General features: G+C 36.1%; 2 protein-coding genes across 11 annotated transcripts in view; one reads left to right on the top strand and one right to left on the bottom strand.

Annotated features, from left to right (window-relative positions):
• Window positions 1-9,856, bottom strand: part of LOC115222392 (transmembrane protein 65-like) — a 139,050-nt gene extending 129,194 nt beyond the window's left edge. For all 10 annotated transcript variants that reach the window (XR_005003029.1, XR_005003030.1, XR_003882696.2 and 7 more), the window contains exon 1: window positions 9,457-9,856. Coding sequence is in view for 4 of the 10 variants with exons in the window: in XM_036511210.1 (XP_036367103.1) it covers window positions 9,457-9,718 (262 nt within the window). In the remaining 6 variants the exon portion in view is untranslated. The remainder of the gene's footprint in view (window positions 1-9,456) is intronic.
• Window positions 9,857-9,982: 126 nt separating this feature from the next.
• The window catches only part of LOC115222391 (palmitoyl-protein thioesterase 1), a 35,204-nt gene continuing 18,592 nt past the window's right edge, over window positions 9,983-26,594 (top strand). Inside the window, exons 1-2 of the mRNA XM_029792621.2 lie at window positions 9,983-10,151; window positions 15,854-15,963. Coding sequence (XP_029648481.1) covers window positions 10,052-10,151; window positions 15,854-15,963 — 210 coding nt within the window. The 5' untranslated portion in view covers window positions 9,983-10,051. The remainder of the gene's footprint in view (window positions 10,152-15,853; window positions 15,964-26,594) is intronic.

The raw sequence follows: 26,594 nt of genomic DNA, 5'->3' as shown, positions 1-26,594 counted from the left end.
AATGGGTTCAGCTTGTTCTCTTGATAGTTCTCATCTCAAATTTCACAAACATTTCCCTACAATATATTTCAACACACCTTAAAAAGTAATGTAACGAATGTAAAAAGCAATGTAAACACAGCCCTAGAGATATAGTCAGTAACATCAAAGTGATCAGGATATCTAATCACTCTACATGAGTGCATTCAATCTTTTAAAAAATTCTGACTTTGACAAGAAACTCAACTCAAAAGATAGAGTTGACTTGAACAAAATGATACTACTTTCATTACAATAAATGGAAAAAAGAAAACGTTTGCAAGCTTTGATTCATAAATATTGTCAAGATTTCTTACATCGGTACAAGGCTCTAATTTTCTAAGGGAGGGTTTAATAAATTAACTCAACATCAGTATATATCTGATGATTATTTTGTTGAAACCTGAGAAAAATGAAAAGACATAAGAAGCAAACAACTGCAAGCCATTTTCTTTGACATTACCATTTCTGTGCTCGTGTCTTAATGTACATTGAACAATAATGATGGTGAATTCAAGAGAAAGCCACAAGTGGAATTTGAATAAACAGATATGGATTCTTATTTATAAGTATCTTATCTTCCAGTAAAATCAGGCTACAAGATCTTTTCTAGTTCCACAGCAAGACAAAATCTTGATACGACATACTAAATCACTCACGTCCAATTAATCAGTTAATGACATTAATTGAAGAGTTGTAATTAACATAATCATCATTTACCGGCTGCTTTTCATACTAGCAAGGGTTAGACGGTTTGACTGAAAGCTGATAAGCCAGTGGAGCTGCACCAGGTTCCAGTCTAGTTTGGCAAGGTTTTTTTATTTTTTATATTTAACAAAATATTTAGCTTCAACAAAACAGCCTCCAAGAAGAGAAAAGTCAGTTTCTAAGTGAAACTATTTGGTCTTATGTCATTGAAGCTAAATATATAATATATGGAATGTGCTCTTTATATTAATCAGCTGGGTCTTCAATGGAATTATGAAAGGAATTCTGGATTTGTTTTTGTTTTTCCTGTTTATGCAGAATAGTATTACTCTTTCTTGACTTTACAAAGACCCCCACTCTAGACCAGTGAGATCTTGAAATTCTGTAATTTAATGCCTGCATAATGTGGACTGAAGTGTTTTTACAGGAGTAAAAATCTGAATAGGAAAAGTGAAGTAAAGTATTTAGTGTCAAGGTTCGGAGGACGATTCAACAGGGATGATAAGTGGAGGACGTTGGATGGGCTTGGACAGTGGGTAGTATGCACCTTACTAGTTTATAGGACCAAAATCCATTATCGTAATGACAGAAAAGTTTATATATTAATGGGTCTCTGCTGGGAAGCATCTTTCACAAATGCCTTCTAACAGTGACACTGCTAAAGGAAGAGAACATATCAGCAGCAATGTGACATGTATTCTACTCTAACATGGTGTCTGTCTGACAGTTGGTAAAAGTGAACTTCAAAACAACCAAGGTCTTATAAAAGTATAAGAAAGAAAAAGCAGGGATTTTGATATGACTCCCAGCACGAAAGGGGATTTCTAAACAAATTCATCATACATCCAATATATTTTCAAATGTTTTTTTTTTTCAAATTTTTACCACTTGTTTATGCCAATGAAAGTAACATTTCCTGAAAATGTCAACTTCTTACTTAATCCTAATCCTATTTTATGACCAATGAATGACTTGAACATTTTTCACAAAATATTTGCTCACCATAACAAAAGTGAGATCCTAAAACCAAAGTGCTACGTAAAAAGTACCCTGTACACTCTGTAAAGGAAGAGCATCCTGCTATAGAAACCCAGCCAAAATAGATTATAGATCCTGGTGTGTCCCTGGCTTTGCCAGTTCCTGTCAAGCTGTCCAACCCATGCCAGCATTAAATGTTGATGATAATTGATAATGTTGAATGTTTGGAGTTTTACAAATCTAATAACCATCAGATAGATATTTTGTACAAGCAATTTCCCTGAAAAGCACAAAAAATCAGTGTCTACATACCAAATAAGACAAAAGGGGAAAAAAAAAAAAAATCACTGAAACATGTTTTCATAGCAATTTTTGATGAAATTGCCAAGTTTAAAAGAAAATCCTTATTGTTAAAGAATGTTATGTCATAAAGCTCCAATTCATGAGTAAATACTCGTTTCCAACAGAAAACAGCATCAGTAATTAAGTAACAATTTTCAGGGTATCTCATTTTTAACGTAAATCACTCAATCTCAAATAGTGAATTATCAAAGTTAAATGAACATCAGCATCTGCTGGCAACTTCTGTAAGAATTGCTACTCATTTACAAAATCAAAATAATGTATATTCTATACCATCATTGTCATTTAATGTCCATTTTCCATGCTGGCATGGGTTGGACAGTTTGACAGGAGCTGGCAAGTCAGAAGACTGCATCAGGCCCACTGTTTGTTTTGTTATGATTTTTACAGCTGAATGTTCTTCCTAACATCAACCACCTTACAGAGTGGCCAGTGCATTTTATGTAGCACCAATCCCATGAATGTATGTAATGAAAACATTACATCAATTTGAAATTGATGTCATGTTTTCATTATCGATTAAATGGAGTCACTTGAAACAGCCGTATTGCACTGATACCTGGACATCCTTGTTACTTATTTGCTTTTTATTCACCTAACTTCGAGTTGCACGGACTATACCAAACTGGTTTGGTGCCTCAATTTAAGTACCAAATTCAACTGTTTCTTATTATATATATATATATATATATATATATATATATATATAGGCACAAGAGTGGCTGTGTGGTAAGTAGCTTACTAAACAACCACATGGTTCCGGGTTCAGTCCCACTGCGTGGCATCTTGGGCAAGTGTCTTCTGCTATAGCCTCGGGCCAACCAATGCCTTGTGAGTGGATTTGGTAGACGGAAACTGAAAGAAGCCTGTCGTATATATGTGTATATATATATATATATATATATGTATGTGTGTGTTTGTTCCCCTAGCATTGCTTGACAACCGATGCTGGTGTGTTTACGTCCTCGTCACATAGCGGTTCAGCAAAAAGAGACCGATAGAATAAGTACTGGGCTTACAAAAAGAATAAGTCCCGGGATCGAGTTGCTCAACTAAAGGCAGTGCTCCAGCATGGCCACAGTCAAATGACTGAAACAAGTAAAAGAGTATATATATATATAGTCCAGCCTATGCCAGCATGGAAAATGAATGTTACAACACACACACAATAAACTCCCTCCTGTCTAGCACCACAGGAACTGAAGGGTTGCCAGATAATTAAATTTTCCATATATCTGATCATTACATTTTAAATTACTCTAGTACCTTACACAACATTAAAATTTTATACAAACATCAGTATTCTGAGACTCCCTTTGGTCATGACTGACCATGAGATTGCACCTAGAAAGTTACCCTTCCAGGCACAAGTCCAGGCAAGGTTGTTTTATGGAAGACCAGCAGTCGCCCATGCATACCGGCCTCCCCTCTCCGTACCAGCAGTGTGACCCAAGGGAAAAGTAAAGGCCAATACAGCTTGGCCCTGTGACATCGCAACTCATTTCTGCAGCTGAGTGAACTGGAGCAACATGAAATAAAGTGTCTTGCTCAAGAACACAACACACAGCCTGGTTCGGGATTTGAACTCACAACCTCATGATTGTAAGCTTGACGCTCTAACCACTGAGCCATGTGACTTCGCAATATAGTAGAAATAAAAACATAATTTAAGTAAAGAACAAGTTGTATTAACCTAATAAAATACAAGTACTGTAAATGCTGCAGAATAAAATTGTGTACTGTATGAACTTTGAACAGCAACAATCCAGTTTAGATACAGTTGAAACTTGCTTTTATTGACAATTAATTAATAATATAGCACACATTGACTCTCTTTACTCTTTTACTCTTTTACCTGTTTCAGTCATTTGACTGCGGCCATGCTGGAGCACCACCTTTAATCGAGCAACTCGACCCCGGGACTTATTCTTTGTAAGCCTAGTACTTATTCTATCGGTCTCTTTTGCCGAACCGCTAAGTGACGGGGACATAAACACACCAGCATCGGTTGTCAATCAATGCTAGGGGGACAAACACAGACACACACACACACATATATATATATATACGACAGGCTTCTTTCAGTTTCCGTCTACCAAATCCACTCACAAGGCATTGGTCGGCCCGGGGCTATAGCAGAAGACACTTGCCCAAGATGCCACGCAGTGGGACTGAACCCGGAACCATGTGGTTGGTAAGCAAGCTACTTACCACACAGCCCTCTAACACATTTTTTTTTTTTTTGAGACCAATTGTTTGAGAGTTCTGATCATTTGAGTATGGATAAGAGGGAGTTACTATAAAAGGAAAACTATGAAAAAATTACAAATAAAGGCTGGTCAAGATTAACTGGAGGCAAATGCATTAAAATTTATGTATGATTTTATCTAATGTCTTTTTATCTTCTACTTGCTTTAAACAATAGATTGTGGCCATGCTGGGTCACTATCTTCAGTAGTTTAGTCAAACTGATGCCTGTACTTATTTCTTTTAAGTCAATTACTTTTGCCAAACTACAAAACAAACCAACACTGGTTGTCAAGCAGTGGTAGCAAACAAATACATGCACATCTATATATATGATGGGCTTCTTTCAGTTTCCATCAACCAATCCACTTACAAGGCTTTGGTTAACCCAGAACTTTTTTCAGAAGACACTTGCCCAAAATGCTGCACAGTGGGACTGAACCAAAGGTGGCCTGGTTGGGAAGCAAGCTTCTTAACCACACAGCTATGTTTGCATTTATGTAAAACTTTATGTACATAAAAACATTTTGTTCAGATGAGAGATGTGTATGTAATATATATGTATGCTTATAAGTATACAGAGATTTATCAAACCTTTCGTTTGCATTTCTCCTTCTTTTATTCAAGAGGGAAGGCAATGTCAGTGACCCTTTACAGGTTCCCCAAGACTGCCAGAAACAGAGAAGGTAATCTAAAACTAAGAACCTGCAGAATGCTGACAACAGTATCTGTTTAAGTGGTGGTGTTAAGATGACCGTGGCAGAATTTGAACTCAGACAGCATCTGGTTTAACATTCTTTTTTCTCTTTCTTTTTTACTTGTTTCAGTCATTTGACTGCGGCCATGCTGGAGCACTGCCTTTAGTCGAGCAAATCGACCCCGGGACTTATTCTTTGTAAGCCCAGTACTTATTCCATCGGTCTTTTTTGCCGAACCGCTAAGTGACGGGGACGTAAACACACCAGCGTCGGTTGTCAAGCAATGCTAGGGGGACAAACACAGACACACACACACATATATATATATATATACGACAGGCTTCTTTCAGTTTCCGTCTACCAAATCCACTCACATGGCATTGGTCGGCCCGGGGCTATAGCAGAAGACACTTGCCCCAAGATGCCACGCAGTGGGACTGAACCCGGAACCATGTGGTTGTTTAGCAAGCTACTTACCACACAGCCACTCCTGCGCCTATTCTCAGGAGTTCTATCAATCCATCACCCTGGATTGGTACTTTTATCTAATCCCAGGAGGATGAAGAGCAAAGTTGACTACAGTGAGACTTGAACATATAGTAGAGTCAGAAAAACAGTGGGGAGGTATTCTATCAGTCGACACTAACAACTCTGCCATGTGAATATACGTTTGTACACACACAAATACAAATCGATACAGGCATATATAATTTCTTCAAGACTAGTTCCATTTCCTTTGCTTTATAACTGAATACTTCGCCATAAATTGTTGGCGATGTTAAGGGACCGCCACATGCGCACACACATTTAAGGAAATATTTCCAAGACTAAGTTGACAGCTCCTATATTTATGATGTTTGATCGTACAGACAAACCTGAATATAAACATGATATGATAGTGTATGTCACTAAGTAGGATCCGCTTCAGAACAACTTCAAATGGATTAGCTTACTTTCTACTATGGATAAATACAATCTATTGACCGAAATTAACACAACACATTTTGAAATGTCAATGCGAAACAAAGAAAAAAAAAATGAAAGGGAAGAAAGAAAATACGATAGCAAAATGTATAAACGAATGTTGCTGACTGTTATGCACAACACACGAGTCTGTAATTTCGAAATCCTGTGCGTTACTTAATGCCCGAATGTAAACTTTCAATAGATTACATTTAAAAATGCAAATCAAAGGGGGACCCAAGCAACGATTGTTGGTTAGGGCCCTTTTTAACAAGGGGATATTGACAACAATATATATATTTATATATATACATATATATAATGAAAATAAAAGTGATAGACAGACGATTTTTAAGTTTTTATTGCCAACGTTTTACATCTTTTGTAGCACTCAAAAATCTTAATTGTATCATATTTGAATAAAGACAACTTTCTTCATAAATAGTTCTTTATTTTTCGCTTTCTAATTTAATCACACATGCTAAGTGCGGGAAGTACAAAACAGTTATCAAACAGTTGTGAAAACAATCAGGAAATAATCAAACATCGAAAAGTGAAGACCGATAACCAACATAACTTGATACATTGAAATAAAGTAACAGTGGGTAAAGTGAGTATACACGGTTTCAAATCAATGGATAAACCTTCAGTCAATTTCTTTTCTTTTTTTTTCTTCTTCTTCTTTTATTTTTCCAGTTTAAAATAATTTACAGGGGTAGATATTGAAATTTTATTTACGGTAGATGAAAGTGCAACACAATAAAAGAACCAGAAAATCAATAAAGAGTGACCTAGAAGGGCAAAGTCACCCCTAAAAAAAGATAATAGAATCGTTTATATGGTCGTAATTTATTCAAAGAGAAAGTAGTAAGTAGTTATTTGTGATGTAGTTTATTTATTTTCATTCAGAAGCCACAAGTACTCAAGAGATAGCAGGCTAAAGCAATGTATCACACACAGGCACGTGTAACGTATACTCCTGCCTTAACACATTCCAGCTTGATTATTGTTGTTCCAAGTAGCAGCTATTCGTCCAACAGTACCACACATATGAAATGCGGGTGTGGTAATAATGCATCAGATTTCATGTATGCATAATAAATCTAAAAGATGACAAATCTACGACACGGTTTCGAGTTTCGTCTACAACCACCTCACATTACTTGCAACTTCTCTCTCTTCCTCTTATCATTCTAAAAACAACACTCATATCTACATTAAAAAAAAATCAATACTGCAAAGTCATTTTGGGCGAGAAACGTACACGGATTTATAAATAGCATAAGAAAAAAAGGAAATAAAGTTGCTTTAAAAGCTTACCTATGAATATAAATAACTGTATAGATATATATATAGATATATAAACAAACTGTCGGAGAAAAACAACTAGATAATTTGAGACTAGAAAAGGCAGTGCCTTATTTTTCCCCTCAAATTTTCTTCATATCTTTAAAAGTAAAAAAAAGAAACTCACTTGCCAAAATAATATATTTATACTACTAAATTGATAATTTTCTTTTTAAGTGCACTTTCTGTAAATATTCCTTGTATATAGGCGTTTATAAGTATTTAGTTTAAATTTTATTGCCCACTTTTAAAGTGGGGAAATGGAAAAATAAAATATAAACAGTGGCAGAAAAATAAACAGATGATGGATATATATATATATATACATATATACACACACACATTAATTACAGCGTGGAAGACGCATATTAGCCATTCAAAAACACCTAAATACTGATAACTTCACTTGACCATTTATCTTTGGAGTCAAAATTTTCGTCGCACTATCTACGACCTGGTCACTGATACTGCTAAGAATATGTTGATCGAATCTAAAGACCCCGTCTTCGATTAAATGACATACCTAATAATTGTATTTTAGGTACAAGGTCAACCAACATTTTGTAAGAGATAGGTGAGAATAGCTCATTAAATTAATCTCCGTTGCGTGATATTATATTGAGCCTAGGAGGCAAAAAAGCAAATCCAACTTATAGAAGAGCGATAGACGAAATCGACTTCGGCAAGATTAAAGGCTAGAAAAGTAGAGGGCTGATGGTATTTTCTTCATCCTATACACACTCCACCTCACCACTACTTTACATTAGCACAAGACCAGACATTTTGCTAATAGGAAAACAGTCCATTAAATTAACTCCGGAATTTTAACTGGGGTATATTCTATTAGAGCCCGAATGGACGAAAAGTAAGGTCGCGACCGCGATGCGATTTGAACTCAAAACATCAAGGGACTCAACTATATACTGCAAGACATTTTCTTCTGGTCACCACTCGATTATTCATTATTATTAGTATTATTATTAACAAGTACAAAGCTATATTTAGGGAAAGAGATGAAGGCAATAAGTCGTTATAATACATCACTAGTACACATTGTATTAGTGATATATTTCGACCTCCCAAGAATGAAAGGCAAGATCGCACCTTAAAGGATTTGAACTCTGAAAGTAGAAAAGCTTAACCAAACAATGCAAGGAATTTTGCAAGCCGCTCTACCAACTGCCATTCAACTGGTAATTCCCAGAAGGGTAACATTATACTTGACGTATGTATAAGTATGTTCAACAAATTATAGTGAAAGCAAAGTTTCCAAATTCTTTAATAACACACACACAAATTGTTTTTCACAATGACAGAAAATTGGTAGAATCGTCAGAGCGTATGGTATTTAGTAAATGCCTTTCATGTTCTGAGTTCAAGTTTCACCGAAATCCACTTTACTTTTCATCACCCTGAGGATCTATAAAAGTACATGTTTAAGTACTGGAGTTGATTCCTATCATGCATCCTGGATGATAAGGGAATTACAATTCATAGATCATAAAAAAAAAAAGTTGGGGATTTATTGTTGTTGTTGTTTTTCGGGTGGGGTGGGGGGGGTTAATCGTCATTTTTCAGTGACAAGATACAACTTTGTTTACTGAAAAAGTAAATGAGCGATAAAGATGCGCTTCGATAGAGTAAAGTTTATCCATACTAAAGGACAAGACTTTTGAAATAGCAAGTTTGTTCTTCTTTCATAAATTTGCTTTTATCATCATGAAACATTTATTGTAATTTGAATAAAACCGTAGTCTTAATTGCGATATAATCTTGTAATGAAACGCAATAGATATAAACTAATAGGAAACTGAGTCTGGGTCCCGGTTTCAATCCCCGATTGCTGTCACATCATTTATGCTGGAATGCCCTTGAGAAAGGATGCACCGTAGACGGAAAATGTGAGGTCTGTGATAGCAATCAATAATGTACTCTTACGATTGTGAGGTAGGAGTGTGTATCACGGGTTCTTATTCCTATTTATTCTGGAAAATATTTTAGAAATTAAATTAATAATTTTACACTAACTTACAGGTGACGATAAACAAGCAACTACTGACTATTTATAAAAGAAAAATAAAGATTAATTGCAAAATAAAAATAAGTTATAAAAATATGACAAAAAAAAACTTACCGATATCTAATGTTTTTAATCTTTCCTCTTCGAATTTAGTAAGCTCCGTTAACAAGATTTTCCGTTCGTTCGGCTTTAGTGTGTATATGAAGTCTCTTGCATTTTCGTCCTTAAGAAACAAGTGCTTTTGAGCAACCGGCGGCCGAGCCTTACCAAACCTTCCAAGTACTGAACTTGATTTATTATAATGTCTCAGAACTAGCGAAGTAGAGGGATTTACTATCGTATGAACTCTACTTAAAATCGGTCTTATAACTGCCATTTGAAAAGAATTTAAGTAAAAGTAATAAACGCGTGCTTAACAAATGGGAAGACACTTCAGTGTCAGACGACACATCTGCTGAATGAGATTGCTTTATATAGTCGGGGGAGCGCCGCGTAATTGGGAAGAGGAGAAACTTAGTCCAATAATTTTAGCTAATATTTTATTCGACTTCGTTTTAATTGTAGCTAACGAAAATGTTAAATTGATTTTAAAGTTTACATATTTCATTCTTTCTTGGTAAAGAAATATCGAAAGTAAAGTACGAAGTCAACTCTATTCAACGGAAACAAATAATAAGCGGTCCCTCATATAGTTTCAAACGTAAATACAATGGCGAGGTCCACCTCCTTCGTCGCGATGCTAATAGCATTAATTTGCTTGTGTTTAGCGGATGCTCAGCATCCTCCTGTTGTTTTATGGCACGGAATGGGTGAGTTGATTTATGATAGATTATCTGATGTCACTAACGATTCTTGTTTTCATTATAAATAATTGGCTTTTTATGAGTAAACAAATGCTTTGTCTTTTCGAATAAGGATAGACTTTGATTATTTTCTTGGATCATTTAATGTAACTTAAGATTCTCGTTTTCATTATAATTAATTGACTTTTTTATAAATTAAGCAGATGCTTTGTCATTTCTAATAAAGTATGATTATTTTCATTGTGAAATCTATTTAATTAACTGTCTATTTTACTGTATTCGTTAAAAATATGTGCTGTAATTCCTTATTTATATTCCGGTTGTGCTACCCCCATAATATAAAACAAATATTTGATTTACAGTAAATAACACATGAACATTGACCATAATATCTCCTTGCTATAAGTGAACAATATTTCCTTCGTTTCTTTAGAATTCCTATCGCTAGAGCTGTATTATTATTATTGTCGGTGGTGGTGGCGTTGTTGTTGTTGTTATTATTATACTACATTTGTTTGCGAAAATTGTTTTAAAAAGTTCAAGTTTGCAAAATTAAAAATAGTATGCTATGCTCTGACTTCATCCAAATATATATATTTCCTGTTAGACATTACCGTTATATGTGAAACCATACTACAGAATTTATCGATAGGGTTTCAACCAACGTTGTATACATAGACAAACAGATGTAAACACCGTGTTTGAATATTTATGCACTATTTTTGAGGACAGGAAAAGAGAGATTAACCGGATTAGTTTCAATTCTGCGTTGGGATTTCATCAGCGGCGGAATGACCTCAGTGTCCATAGAAGTACTACTTAAAGAAACTACTATTAGTAAAAGTTTAATTAAATCGGATAAAGGGATTTATATATATATATATATATATAATGCACTCTTGGTTAATCCTAGTGATTTTATCCCTTTGCAAACTGGATGGTAGATTTCATCCAGCTGCCGTTTTATACTACTTCCTGGTTCCTTTTGTAGAGGTCAGTTTATAGATCTAGTCAAGTTTCCGGTTTCTTCACTTCTCTACTCTCATTCTTGCCAAACCGTTAAGTTACAGGGGCGAAAACATGCCAACATTGGCTGTCAAGTGATGGTGGGGGGGGACAGAGACACAAAGACACATAAATATATATGCATATACATATATATATATACATATATATATATATATATATATAATTTATTATATAGAAGGAGCTTCTACAGGACTAGAACTGTTTCATTCAAGAGAAATCTTCAGGAAGCTTCCTGAAGATTTCTCTTGAATGAAACAGTTCTAGTCCTGTAGAAGCTCCTTCTATATAATAAATTAATTTTACTCTGCTATGTATTGAGTACCTTATTTACTGTGGTTAACCCCGAATCAACCCGGGACCTACATATATATATATATATATATACGACAGTCTTCTTTCAGTTTCCGTTTACCAAATACACTCACAAGGCTTTGATCAGTCTAAAGCTATAGTAGAAGACACTTGCCCAAGATGTCATGCAGTGGGACTGAACTCAGAACCATGTGGTTAGGAAGCAAGCTATCTTGAAGATATTGTATATAAAGTTAGAATGTTCAAATCCGTCTATATATAAAGAATTGGTTAAAATCTATATTATATAGTCTCTTAAATACAATTGCCTAGAAAAAATAAAAAGGTGGTGGTCATATCAGCATTGCTTTCGATCATAGGTCTGATCAATCAGGACTAGTCTAGAACTAAACTACTCATAATTGATGCCTATGAGTTTCAAGCAAGGACTTTATGTCCTCCATGAAGTTGAAAAATTTCTCACTAGATTTTTTTTTCCCAACCCATCAGTGAATTCATTGTGATCCTACTTGATCAGGATTCCAAAAGGCTTGAGATGATAGGTTTACAGAAAACCTCAGGACTTTTCAGTGATGGATATTCTTGTGTCCAGAGATAGCCAGATTGTAGAAAGAGTTTGAAGAAGAATACCATCTTAATGATAACACAGATTCCTAAGAACTTACACACCTTGGGGCAAGGTTTATCAACATGGAAGACCTTTCAGAGGCAAGTTACAAACTTCTTTGAAACCATCAGAAGAATGAGCAATTCTTTTGGATGATTTCTTAGACCTAATATAACTCTGAATAATTACAACTATACAGATAAATCAGAATAGTCATAATGTGCATAACAGAGGATACAGGTCTGCCAGCAATATATTTGATGTGCATCTGTGAAGCAATCAAGCAAAATTTTATATTACTCTTCAGAAAACTTCAGTTCAGGGCAAAATCTAATTAATCAAAGATCAAAGTACTTTAGAATAGTGTTACACTCTTTATATGGCCGTTGTTGGTGTCACGTAACTGGTACCCATGCTGGTGGCACATAAGAAGCACCTTTTGAATGTTGGGACACACGGAGGCAATGTGGCCAATGCCAGTGTTGTGTAACTATCACCTGTACCAGTGGCACATAAAAAAGCACCTTTTGAGTGCTGGGCCTCGCAGCGGAAATGACGAATGAACAAAACCTTTGGCAATATGCTGTGCTTGAGAAGATAACCCAACAAGCCAAGTGAAATCATAGTTGTGACAGATACTAGTGTCATGCAACAGGTACCCATGCCAGTGACACATATAAGCCCCCATTATGCTCTCGGAGTGATTGGCGTTAGGAAGGACATCCAGCCATAGAAATCATACCAAATCAGACTGGAGTCTGGTGCAGCCCCTCAACTTACTAGCCCTGTTCAAACCGTCCAACCCATGCCAGCATGGAAGCAGGCATTAAATGACAATAATGATGATGATGGTGATGATGATGACAGAACTAAGAATGGGGTTTAGACAAGTTCTTTACAAATGAAATACAATCCCCCCTTCCATCTCAGATTTTAGTAAACTTCATTTTCTGATCATGACATCTTTCCTGGTTGATCAAGGCTGCCTTCTACATATAGCTGCAAAGTCCTAGATAGTACTTTCATCATCTATTGCCTTCCCACTATTATCATAAGCACTTCCCATGGTACTCATGTCTGAACTGGAGAAGTAGCTACAGGTTACCACAAGGTTTGATGTTTGATGCACATACATAATAGAAAAATCCTTGTGGTTTGTAAAATCCTCACATGTAACTTTTCAGTCTCTACTAACATTTCTACTTACTTAACACTTTCAATTGACTGATAAAAATTTTGCTATAAGTGTTTCCATTGAATACTAAGTCTACAATGGCTTTAATGGGTTTGATAAATATTATAACAAGCCTACTTCCCTTTACTACATTATTATCTGTATTGAACAATTCTAACCTGTTAAGGTGAATTGATTTTTCTGGGGTTTTTTTCTTTTCTTTTCTTTTTTTTTTTTTTCAGAAATATTTTTTGTTAGGAAGCATTAATGATTATATTCTATATATTCTAAACTGCTTATATGTGCATCACCATAATCATTTTTATGTGTGACTTTTCCATGCTGAAATGAGTTGGATAAGACTTATTTAGATAGCATTCTAAGGTTGAATGCCCTTCCTGTTGCCAGCCCCTACTTTTTTTTACCAATTAATATTTATTTATTTTCCTACTTCCACTGTCTTTACATGCTGAAACCAACAAAGTCATGAGCTACAAAACTTGTTTACAAGAGTCATAAACACATGATACCACAAGCTAGGTCAATATAAGAACATTCAGAGACAAGCACTTGCACATGTATATATTGTGTGTGTGTGTGTGTCACCACTGTGACAAAGTGTGTTGGTTTATGTCCCTGTCATGTAGCAGTTCAGTAAAAACAACTAATAGAATAAATACCAGGCCTGGGAAAAAGAAAAACCGGTTCCAGTTTATTTGATTAAACCTTTTAAGGCAGTTCTTCAGCATAGCCACAGTCTAATGACTGAAACAAGTAAAAGATAAATGAAATATATATACATATTCTGATATTCATTTAACGTTCCTTTTCCGTGCTGGCATGTGTTGGGCAGTTTGACAGGAGCTGGTAAGACCAAGGGCCACTCTAGGCTCCATTGTTTGTTCTGGCATGGTTTCTATGGCTGGAAGCCCTTCCTAATGTCAGCCACATTACTGAGTGTTCTAGCTTGAGGCTATACATAATGATATATCCAGGCAGGGACTTTTAACTGATGTCATGAAGCAATTTTATTCAAAACAGCAAAACATACACACACGAGGTTCAAGCATTGCAAAATGTATATCATTTAGGCTCAAAATATACTTTCTGTAGCATAGTTATGATGTAAGAATTCTTTTTAGAGAATATTTTCAAAAGAAATATTCCAGCCTTGGGTGGTCACCAATTATAACGGGAAAAGAAGTAAACCATAAGATTTAGTTAAGTTGAATAAGCAACAATTTATTCCTCTCGTTATAAAAATAAGATTAACATATCAGGCGATGTAAGTTATGGTCTTCTTACCCACATCGTAAATCAGGTAGTTCATGAAGGAGTCATACCCAATGACTGGTGTAGCAGCACCATAGTCAACTGCTACAAGGGAAAAGGTGATGCTTTAGATAGGAATAACTACAGGGGTATCAAATTATTGGATCAGGTGATGAAAGTTACAGAGAAGGTCACAGCCCAACTAATTAGGGAGTGAGTTAGCCTAGATGAGATGCAGTTCGGTTTTGTGCCAGGCAGAAGCACCACTGATGCTATATTTCTGGTAAGGCAGCTGCAGGAGGAATACCTAGCTAAAGATAAACCTTTGTACTTAGCTTTTGTTGACTTGGAGAAAGCATAGCGAAGAATTTCGACTAGAAGTTGGAATTCACCAAGGATCAGTCCTCAGCTCCCTCTCATTCATTATAGTCCTCCAGGCAATAACAGAAAAATTCAAGACAGGCTATCCTTGGGAGCTCCTCTATGCTGATGACCTTTCTCTAATAGCTGAGTCACTGCCAGAACTGGAAACAAAGTTTAGGGTGTAGAAGCAAGGTCTTGAATCGAAGGGCTTTAGGGTTAACCTAGCCAAAACCAAAGTCTTAGTAAGTAGGAAGGCTGTCAAATCACAAACTTCTTCAGGTAGATGGCCCTGCTTGATCCATAGAAAAGGTGTGGGTAGAAACTCCATACGATGTATTTGGTGTAAGCTATGGACACATAAAAAGTGCAGCAATATCAAAGGAAGGCTAACCGGGAAAATAGTTTTTGTGCGTGGCACAGAAAACAGATTCCATCACATGCCAGGGGAAGAAACTAGAAGTAGTTAAAATCTTCTGCTACCTAGACAACCAGGTCTGTAGTGGGGGTGGTTGCTCTGAGAGTATAACAACTAGAGTAAGAATAGCCTGGGCAAAGTTCAGAGAGCTCCTACGTCTGCTGGCAACTAAGGGCCTCTTGTTGCACACACACACACACATGAGCATATGTGTATGTGATTCTTTTGTTTTGGCATTGCATATACTAATTGCAAACAAATACCACCATCATGCAGGTGAGATTGTTCCTTAGCAATTTTCCATGAAAACATGTCCAGACTAAGGGAAAACGTTATGGGCTAGAGTTGGCAATAGGAGAAGCATCTGACTATGGAAAATCTTCTTCAAAGAAATTTATCTGCAAGCATGAAAAAGTAAATGTTAAAACAATAGTGGTGGTGACAGTGATCATCATCATCATCATCATCATCATCAACATCAACTTACATGTATACAAGTACACAGAGAAATGTCTTATTTTTCCCCTTCTGTTTAGGTGACAGCTGTTGTAATCCCTTGTCAATGGGTGGCATCAAAAATTTTATTGAAAAAAGCTTACCTGGCGTCTATGTTAGGTCCTTGATGATTGGAAGTAATATTATAGAGGTAAAGTTACACATTTCCCTTTCCTTTTTGTATATAATCTTGCTTAATGTTCTGCATCAAAAGAACTATATAGCTGTTGTTGTGTGTGTACATACATGTGTGTGTGTGCACGTGTGTTAGTATTGTGTGTGCACACACATGCATATTGCATCCAGAAACCTCATGTACAAAAGTATGAACCGAACAATATTTCATATGAGTCTACTTTATATCTTCAAAGTCCATCAGTTCATGTATGAATAACTTCCTTCTGAACTACTACTACTACTACAACTACCTCCTTTCTTTATTCTTCTTTCTGCCTTCCTTTCCCTTTCCTGCGTTTTTCTTCTTCCTCTCTCTTTTTCCTTCTTCTTTCTGTATTGTCCTCATCTTCATCTTCTTTCATATTAATGCTTGGCATTGTCGTCATATTTTGATTGTGAGTTTAACAAGACCATCCACAGCCAATTCATCAGTCTGTAATTGCTGCCAGATGCTATCGAAGTATTTTCAAGAGAACTATTCCAAGTATGGTTGTGTTGTTAAAGGGCTTGCTTTGCAACCACATGGTTTTGGATTCAGTCCCACTGCATAGCACCTTGGGCAAGTGTCTTCTACTACAACCCCAGGTTGACCAACGTCTTATGAATGAATTTGGTAGATGGAAACTGGAAGCCCATCATATATGTTACAGGATGTTCAGGCTAAATTTGACATCATCATCATCATCATTGTTTAACGTCTGTTTTCCATGCTAGCATGGGTTGGACAGTTCGACCGGGGTCTGGGAAACCAGGAGGCTCCATCAGGCTTCAGTCTGATGTGGCAGTGTTTCTCTCGCTGGATGCCCTTCCTAATGCCAACCACTCCATGAGTGTAGTGGGTGCTTTTTACGTACCACCGGTACAGGTGCCAGTGGAGGCTGGCAACAGCCACGATTGATTGGTGCTTTTGATGTGCCACCAGCATGGAAGCCAGTCAAGGTGGCGTTGGCATCGGCTACGTTCAGATGGTGCTTTTTACATGCCACCGGCACGGGTATCACAACCACAATTTCCATTTGGGAAAAAAAAAACACAATACCCCATCCAAAAAGAAAAGTTTTTTTTTTATCAAAACATATCACCTAGATTATGGCTGGAAGATAACAGTTTACTCACATTAATCACTCTCAGCTTCCACCAGCACTTCAAGATGGCTCTGGAACATGGCGCATGTGTTCCTCACTGTATCTATGGGAATGTCTTCTTGATCTTGGTCACCATCTCAGCCTTGATGTTGCAAGCAGAGTGGTTGGTATCTTTCTCAACCACACCTCACACATAGAAATCCATGGGATTACAATCGAGAAATTAGGAGGCCAGAAATCAGTACTGGTAAAGTTGTAGAAATTTTCTGACAACTACTTCTGACTTTTCCCAGAGCTATACCAAGGAACCAAATCCTGCTGCCACACATATGGCCTTCCAGCAGAGTCCTCTTCAGCCAGAGATTGACTACAGTCTCCAACAGCTTCACATGGCCATCTGAATTGAGCCTAGGGATATATTCTTGCATGCAGACATAGTCAGAATGCCTGCTGTGTTCCTTCCTGTCAAACAAAACTATGTAGTCTCCATTGCAGCTATCCATGTCATGTTTTACAGCCTTTATGATGTTCACAGAGCATTATGTAGCAGATTTGATATTTGCATTTTGATACTTAGCACAAATCTTCATGATACAGACAGCTCTTTTCTAATATTCAGGTGTCTTCCAGTCCTCCATATCAGCTAACTTTTTCTCAACTGCAGCTTTATTCCTTATGCTTTCCTATACCATCAACTGCTTACCAGTACATCAAGCAGGTCCTGAAAAAAAGTCAAAAACGTTTCAAAATCAGCCTAAACTGCCTCTGTGTGTGTGTGTGCACACATGACAACTTGGCAACTGTTGGTTTGTTTACATCCTTGTAATTTACCAGTTTAGCAAAAGGTGCCAATAAAATAAATACCAGACTTTAAAATAAGTACTGGGGTCTAGCTGTTTTACTAAAACCTTTCAATGTGGTGCTCCAGCATGGCTACAGTCAAATGACTGAAACAAGTAAGAGATAAACAATTAAAGATAGTCATTGTTTTAAGTAGCATCCCAGATTAAATTAAACTATTGCAATCAATCAGTTTTTTTTTAGTTACGGGATGTGTACGTGCATATGCTCAAAAACAATTGAGCATAATGTGTGAAACTACTTTTATATTACACAAGTTGTCTTATCAGTAATGCAGCATTTAAACATGTTTCATATTGGAAAGCCTGACCACTTGTGAAGCTCATATTTCTTGTGGACAAAATGTAAAGCCAGTTTTTGCACATAACTATGGCTTTGTGCAAAATGTGTATTCATTACAAGAGTTTAAAAGATACTGTTAAAAGCATTTGTGAGAAAAGTTATTGTTTTAGATGTATAGCTTTCAGTAGTAATCAAAGTACAGATTTATGGATTTTATTCTCCTTAGATGCGTCAAACTATTCAATATGGTCAATTCTTTGTTTTTGTTTTTTTTTTGTGTTATAATTGTTTCTTTCTGTGAAAATTCGATATCTCTGGTCATCATCTTTGCTGCTGTTGCTGCTACTACTGCTAATCTGACTCACCTGTTGCTTATGTCAGCAATACTGTTGTGCAGTTTCTTGTAGCTTAGTAATTATCCACCTGGTGACAACAGCATGCAGAAGCTGTAATGGCACATATTACAGCTGCACAGTTATGCAGAATCCGTGATATTTTTCTTTTATTGATTATTCGGAGAAAGAGGGGCAGTATCTATGACCTTTGTAATCTCTCCCACCTCTTGAGAATGATGCAATTTATGTTTAGTTTGAAAATCTGTAGTTTAAGACCTAGTGACGAAAAAACAAATTGAATATAGTAGGGAAGGAATTTGCGAATTGGCACTGATGTTAGGTAGCCTATAACAGAAGTAACAACTCTTTGTGCCATTGTACAAAATCAGTGACTCTCTGTGCCATTGTACAAAATCAGTGACTCTCTGTGCCATTATACAAAATCAGTGACTCTCTGTGCCATTATACAAAATCGGTGACTCTCTGTGCCATTATACAAAATCAGTGACTCTTTGTGCCATTGTACAAAATCAGTGAGTCTCTGTGTCATTATACAAAATCAGTGACTCTCTGTGCCATTATACAAAATCAGTGACTCTCTGTGTCATTATACAAAATCAGTGACTCTCTGTGCCATTATACAAAATCAGTGACTCTCTGTGCCATTATACAAAATCAGTGACTCTCTGTGCCATTATACAAAATCAGTGACTCTCTGTGTCATTATACAAAATCAGTGACTCTGTGTCATTATACAAAATCAGTGACTCTCTGTGTCATTATACAAAATCAGTGACTCTCTGTGTCATTATACAAAATCAGTGACTCTCTGTGCCATTATACAAAATCAGTGACTCTCTGTGCCATTATACAAAATCAGTGACTCTGTGTCATTATACAAAATCAGTGACTCTCTGTGCCATTATACAAAATCAGTGACTCTCTGTGTCATTATACAAAATCAGTGACTCTCTGTGCCATTATACAAAACCAGTGACTCTCTGTGCCATTATACAAAATCAGTGACTCTCTATGCCATTATGCAAAATCAGTGACTCTGTGCCATTATGCAAAATCAGTGACTCTCTGTGCTGTTACACAGAAGCAGCAATTCTGTTCTGTTACACAGAAACAACAACCTTGTGCCATTACCCAGAAGCACCCACCCTCTGTGCCATTGCATAGAAAAAGTGACTCTCTATACGACTATGTAGGAGAAAATTTCAATATAATGGTTTCAAATTTTGGCACAAGGCTTGCAAGTTCAAGGGAAAGTTGATTTCATCGACCCCCAGTACTAACTGGTACTTATTTTATCGACCCCGAAAGGATGAAAGGCAAAGTCAACCTCAACAGAATTTGAACTCAGAACATAAAGGCAGACAAAATGATGCTAAACATTTTGCCCAGCATGCTATCAATTCTGCCAACTTGCAGCCCTTGAAAGTTCTAATATAATATATCGTTCAACATATTTTTTCATTTAGCTTTTGCCAATAATTTTTTTCTTTATATGTAGTTGTCAGATAATTTCTGTTTTTGATATACAACATGTGATTGTTGTAAATATTATTCTTTGCACTTTATAAATTCCTATAAATTTATTTTTTATTGTTGTTAGCACCTGTCTGTCACTATACATTCTAGAATTCGTAATATAAACAACAAATTAGGTTTTTAAAGGAAGAATTTAAATGGTGTTTTAGCTAGAAATGTAGCACAAAGTGACAAGAAGTCCTGTCTTTGCTTATGTGACCGAATTTCTCAACATAAGTTAATTTATGCCATATAATTGTACTAAGTTACTAATAAATATATCGGCCGTTTTTTTGTGCTTCTTACTATTTTACCACTCTCTCTCTCTCTCTCTCTCTCTCTCTCTCTCTCTCTCTCTCTCTCTCTCTCTCTCTCTCTCTCACACACACACACACCAAGGGTTTTCAATAAGAAATAGGAACAGGAGAATTTTGGCATCCCACCTTAACGAGCATGATAAGCGAGCAGAAATTTGCTCCCCTCCACACCTATGGTGTGTGGTGGAGAGGGCTCTCTCCACCTTGTTCCCTACTATCTATGCCTCTCCCCTCCCTCTCTTTCTGTTTCTTTCTTTACTTCTCTGTCTTTCAATCTATCACTTTCTCTCACTCTTCTTGTCCATGTCTGCCTCTCTTTTTCTTCATCCCTCTCTCTATTTCACTTTCTCACCCACAATCGCTCTAGCAAATGTTGATCCGTCTCCAACTCTAATTGCAGTTTATATTCAGCTCTTTTGATCCAATTTCAATCAGTAGGATGTTGAGTTATACTTAGCCAAGAAAAGGCTTAAGAAAATGTATATTATTTATATAAGTAGAGATTATTACCTTTTGGATCATATACTGTTTTCTTTTGTTTTTTGTTATACTTTGTCAGGGTATGATTATTTAAAATCAGGTTTACACTATTACTAATTTTTTTGTTTTTGTTTTTCTGCTTAAATTAAAGAAAATTGCATCTTGTTCACTCAATATCTGACATATTTTCAGAAAACCAATCATCAATGGGTCTGTTTTATGTGATCTTCTTTAGGGTGATTTTTTTATGACTTTCTTTTGGTAGATTTCATCTCTAACTCTTCAAACAAATTATAATATAATGAAGTCATTATGTGTAATGAGAATGCAAATTAGAATGCATCTTCTGCCATTCTTTGAGGTAATACATTCACCATTTTGTCTGATGAGACTACAAAATATTTACATGACTTTCAGTAATATATTTCTTAATAAATTTTAATGATATTAAAAATAAGAATAACAAAAAAGAAAAACAAAACATCACATTTTATACTGACTTGTAATTCCCATTTGTTTTTATGTCTGTTATTTTTTAACCCTTGGTCAGTAACACCCGTGATTCAAGCCCTAATCCAACTATGACCATTGCATCTTTTTATATGTCTAGAACTAGTATGTCTACTGTCTCTTTTCTTTTTAATACTGAGTTATGATTTGGGGGAGATTGGCTGCTATTTCTAGCAGATTGAGAGACTGCATCAAGGCTATGTATGAACTCCTGCTAATACAATGGTATTTATTTCAACACATTGTCTTACATCAAGAATCTTGTGGAAAAATACTAAGAAAATTAATTTTTCAATAATGAGACTTATACATACTAACAGACACTGTAAAAACAAATCAGTTTTACCCTACATTTATTTGTCTTGAATCATTAAAAATACTCCTCCAGTGAAATCAATGATAATTCTTCGAAATTTTATTCAAAAATACTATTTATAGAATCACACTGTATTGCACTTTGTGTAAATATCTTCTACTGTAGCCCCAGGCCAACTAATGCCTGAGAGTGAATTTCGTAGGTAGAAACTTTATGAAAACTCATTGTGTGTGTGTGTGTGTGTGTGTGTGTGTGTGTGTGTGTGTGTGTGTGTGTGTGTGTGTGTGTGTGTGTACCATTGCTTGACGACCAATGAATTTTTTTTCTTACATCCTGTAACTTAGTGGTTCAGCAAAAGTGACCTACAGAATATGTACCAGACTTCAGAAAACCAAAAGGACTGGAGTCAATTTGTTCAACAAAAACACTTCAAGGTGGTGTCCCAGCTTGGCTGAAACAAGTAAAATATAGAAGATAAAAGAAAGAAGGAAAGAATATGACAAATATCTGAGAAAAGTTTGATTCCTGATGAAAATTTGACTGACTTTCAAGTTACCTGATTAGAAACCATATTTCTCTCAAATAACACCTTAACATCTTGAATAAGGAGAATGCATTGGATAATATAATTCTTATACATTGCAAAAATATACACTACCAGGTCCAGAATGCTTTGATCAAAGGCCAGAGCTGTCCATTAGCTAAACAACAAGAAACAAAAACAGTTCCAGGCATGAACTGAACATAAAGAAATGAAAATGAATCAAACAAAAAGTTTTCTTGTTTTTGTTTACCTTTTACTTGTTTTAGTCTGCGGTCATGCTGGGGCACTGCCTTGACAAATTTTTCAGTCGAATGAATCAACCCCAGTACTTCTTAATTTTTTAAGTCTGGTACTTATTCTATTGGTCTCTTTTGCCAGACTGCTAAGTTACTGGGACATAAAAACACTAACACGTGTTGTCAAGCAGTGGAGGAGGGACAAATACAGACAGAAAGACCACACAGACCAGAGGCTTGAAGTGTTTGGATTGCAAGACAGTGGGAAATCAGAGGAAATCATGATGCAGCAGAAGAGAAATGTGTTCGCATGGATGATAGCTTACTTGCAATTAGTGATTCTCAAAGTGCCACTGTGAAAGGTTGCTAAAGCACACATGCACAGAGTTGGATTCTTCTGGGAGGCCTGCCAGAAGTTCCCTCATGCGCATGCGCAGAAAACTAGCAGCAGCGAAATTTCCTCGTATCGTTCTCTCGAACGTCAGTAGCTGGACAAGACAGACATGTTTTATCAGCTCTCTCAAGCTGCTACCTCGTGGCGTATCTCCACTCTACTTGACTACTGCGATAAGCTCCTAGGCTGCCAATTCACCCAGAAAGAAGAATGTATATATTCTAAATCAAGAAATAAATATTTATACTGTTGAAGTCTTGACTCTTTCCTTCGATTAATATTTTAATGTAAAGGAAGCGAGCTGCACCCATCCAGTGCGGGGACCTCTCATCCTGTTACAAATGCATGGAAGAAGGAGAACCTGCCTAATGTGACCCACAAAGGGGCCAGCTATTCGAATTAACAGTAGCTTAGTAGATAAAACAATTAAGGATATGGAGACAGGGAAAGATTCCAGCCCATTGGAAATCACTGCTGAGATGCTTTGAATATCTGGTGGAGTGGGATATGATCTGGTCACCTGTATAGTTAATCAGGTTGTCTATGGGAGTCATACCCAATAACTGGTGTAGCAGCATTATAGTCACTGCTACAAAAGCAAAGGTGATGCCCTTGATAGAAATAATTACAGAGGCATCAAATTGCTGGACCAGGTGGTGAAAGTTGCAGAAAGAGCCATAGCTCAATTAATTAGACAGGCTCATGGTTGCTGGTGCCATATTAAAAAGAAACACCCATACTGGTGCCACATAAATGCACCCATGCCAGTACTATGTGAAAGCACCCAGTACACTCTGTAAAGTGGTTGGCATTAGGAAGGGCATCCAGCTGTAGGAACCATGCCAAAACAAACATGAACCTGGGCAGCTCTTCAACTGGCCAGCTCTTGTCAAACCATCCAATCCATGCCAGCATGGAAAATAGACATTAAATGATGATGATATGACAAGTTTCTTTCAGTTTCCATCTACCAAGTCTACTCACAAGGCTTTGGTCAGCCTGAGGCTATAGCAGAAGACATTTGCCCAAGGTACTATGTCTGTTTGTTATTGTTATTTTTTTATTTACTTTTTATTCATTCTATTTATTTTTTATCCTAGCTGACAATATCCTTTTATACTATTAAATGGGGGTTATATGGTTAAACACAGCTAAGATACTTCTCTAGTATCTGTTATCTGAACGAGTTACAGATATAACATGACAAAGAATTCAAAATTTAAAGAAAATATAAAACTGAAGAACTAACTTTTGGTGACTTCTATTTGGTTTTATTCTATTTTTACTTATTTGGTTGGGAAGGAGAGTTGCACAATGACCATAGAATTAAGAGAACAAATTAATTTTATTTTAGTTGTGTGGCTATGATGATAGGTTTGTTGATACTACATAGTTATTTCCCAAATTGCCAACTTACTATTAACTATTTAAGCAATTTTGTCTAATTTTATTTCTCAATTACACATAAATCAGCTTTGGTCTGGTTTTTCTCTACTAATCTCAACCTTGATGCATTTATCATGTTCTTAGTGGCTATTTTTATCACAATGATATCAACCTGTCTTTGTTTAACTCTCTGAACTTGCAACTAAGCTTTAGCAGGCCTGATTTCATTTGCCCAAAGAAGAAGCACAGGTTGGTGATCACGTGGGTTTGTGTTTACACCTCATTAGTTAGCAAAAATATTGTTATTTCCAGCCATAAACACAAAACCATGTGGCTGCTTGCTTTTCCATTTTCTAGGCATATAGTCTACTGAAGTCATGCCCGCTAAAATATACTTTCAGTTTCAAAGGGTTAAGTCTTAGTTGATTCATTGCTTTAAATTAAGTCCAAACTCTAGGTATTTGTTTATCAGATGGATTTTTTTCTGTTTTATATTGCTTGGTTATCCAGTGTCCATTCGTTATAAATCCTTTTAATATTTAGATTGTAGTGTCTTCTATTTGGAACAATAATAGAGAATAATGGTGATTTTAGTCAGCATTGGTAATCTTCCAGCCTTAAGCAATTATTTTCTCTTTTAGTATCAGACATTGGATAAAGCTATAACAAATGAGTTAACTTATTTATCTATGTAACTAGTTCCATTGCTAATATCCTTGAGAATAATAAGAAGCATGGAAATCTGATTTGTTCCTTTCCAGTAATGTCAGTAAATTAATTTAATTATTTATTTATGTAATGTATACTCTTTTACTCTTTTACTTGTTTCAGTTATTTGACTGTAGCTATGCTGGAGCACCGCCTTTAGTCGAGCAAATTGACCCCAGGACTTATTCTTTGTAAGCTCAGTACTTATTCTATCGGTTTCTTTTGCCGAACCGCTAAGTGACGGCGATGTAAACACACCAGCATCGGTTGTCAAGCAATGCTAGGGGGACAAACACAGACACACAAACATACACACATATACATACATACATAAATACGACGGGCTTCTTTCAGTTTCCGTCTACCAAATCCACTCACAAGGCTTTAGTCAGCCCGAGGCTATAGTAGAAGACACTTGCCCAAGATGCCACGCAGTGGGACTGAACCCGGAACCATGTGGTTGGTAAGCAAGCTGCTTACCACATAGCCAAATAAAACTCTCTTCAACAACTACAGGTTTTAAGTGCTATTGCTTGGCTTTAATGTTATGATGTGAAGTGCTTTAGAGATAAAACTCCTGGAAAGGATTCCACTGTCACAGTTTATATCACTAACTGATCTGGCACCTACTCTCAGCAACTAAGTGAACTGAAACCATAAAACTCTTGCACACAATTTATCAAAAGACTGTCAAATTTTGATCAGAAATTAATTTCTTTACTCTCAGCTAGATTTTCACACCAAATCTATGGAAACAGCATTATGAATAGTTATCAATAAAATACAAATATTTGATGTTTTAACTGACTTTCATATATGTTTATCAGATTTTAATACTGATTCACTCCATCATCTTGTTAATATAATATATCACTCTTGTTCAATGTTTCATCGTTGTACTATAATTTCATAACCTAGATTAATTGAGTGTTGTAATCTTTTATATTTACAATGTTCCATCAGAATAATTCCTGATTTCTCAGTATAGATTAAATATTTTGTCTACTGTATCGGTTTCTTTGTTCAGTTTGTGGAGTAATGAAGTTATTCAACATGATATGCTTTAGTGTAATTTATTTATTTAATTGAACAGAGTTCCTTTTTCAGAGGCTTATTTTCTTAGTGGATTTTGTGAAAACTATAACTTAATTTTAATAGAATTCATTGAAGTGTGGTTAAGAAGTACACTTTTACAACCACATGGTTTTAAGTTCAGTCCCACTGCACAGCTCCTTGGGCAAGTATTTTCTACTATAGCTCCAGGTTGACCAATGCCTTGGGAGTGAATTTGATAGATGGAAACTGTGTGGAAGCTCATTGTGTGTGTGTGTGTGTGAAAGCGAGCATGTGCACATGTTCATGTTTGTCCCCCATCACCACTTGACAACCTGTCTTAGTTTGTTTACATTCTCATTACTTTGTCGCTCAGCAAAAAGAGACTGCTAGAATAAGTACCAGACTTGGAAAATAATTAATGGATTCAATTTGTTCGAATAAACCCTTCAAGGTGTTTACCTAAACCCTCCAAGATGCAGTCTAATGACTGAAATAAATAACAGATAAAAGACAAAATATATTTCACTTAATTACATTTTTTTTTTCAAGTCTAAAAATT

This window comes from Octopus sinensis, linkage group LG19, assembly GCF_006345805.1.
Source record: "Octopus sinensis linkage group LG19, ASM634580v1, whole genome shotgun sequence".
Lineage (NCBI taxonomy): Eukaryota > Metazoa > Mollusca > Cephalopoda > Octopoda > Octopodidae > Octopus > Octopus sinensis.
This window is presented reverse-complemented; position numbering and strand designations above follow the sequence as displayed.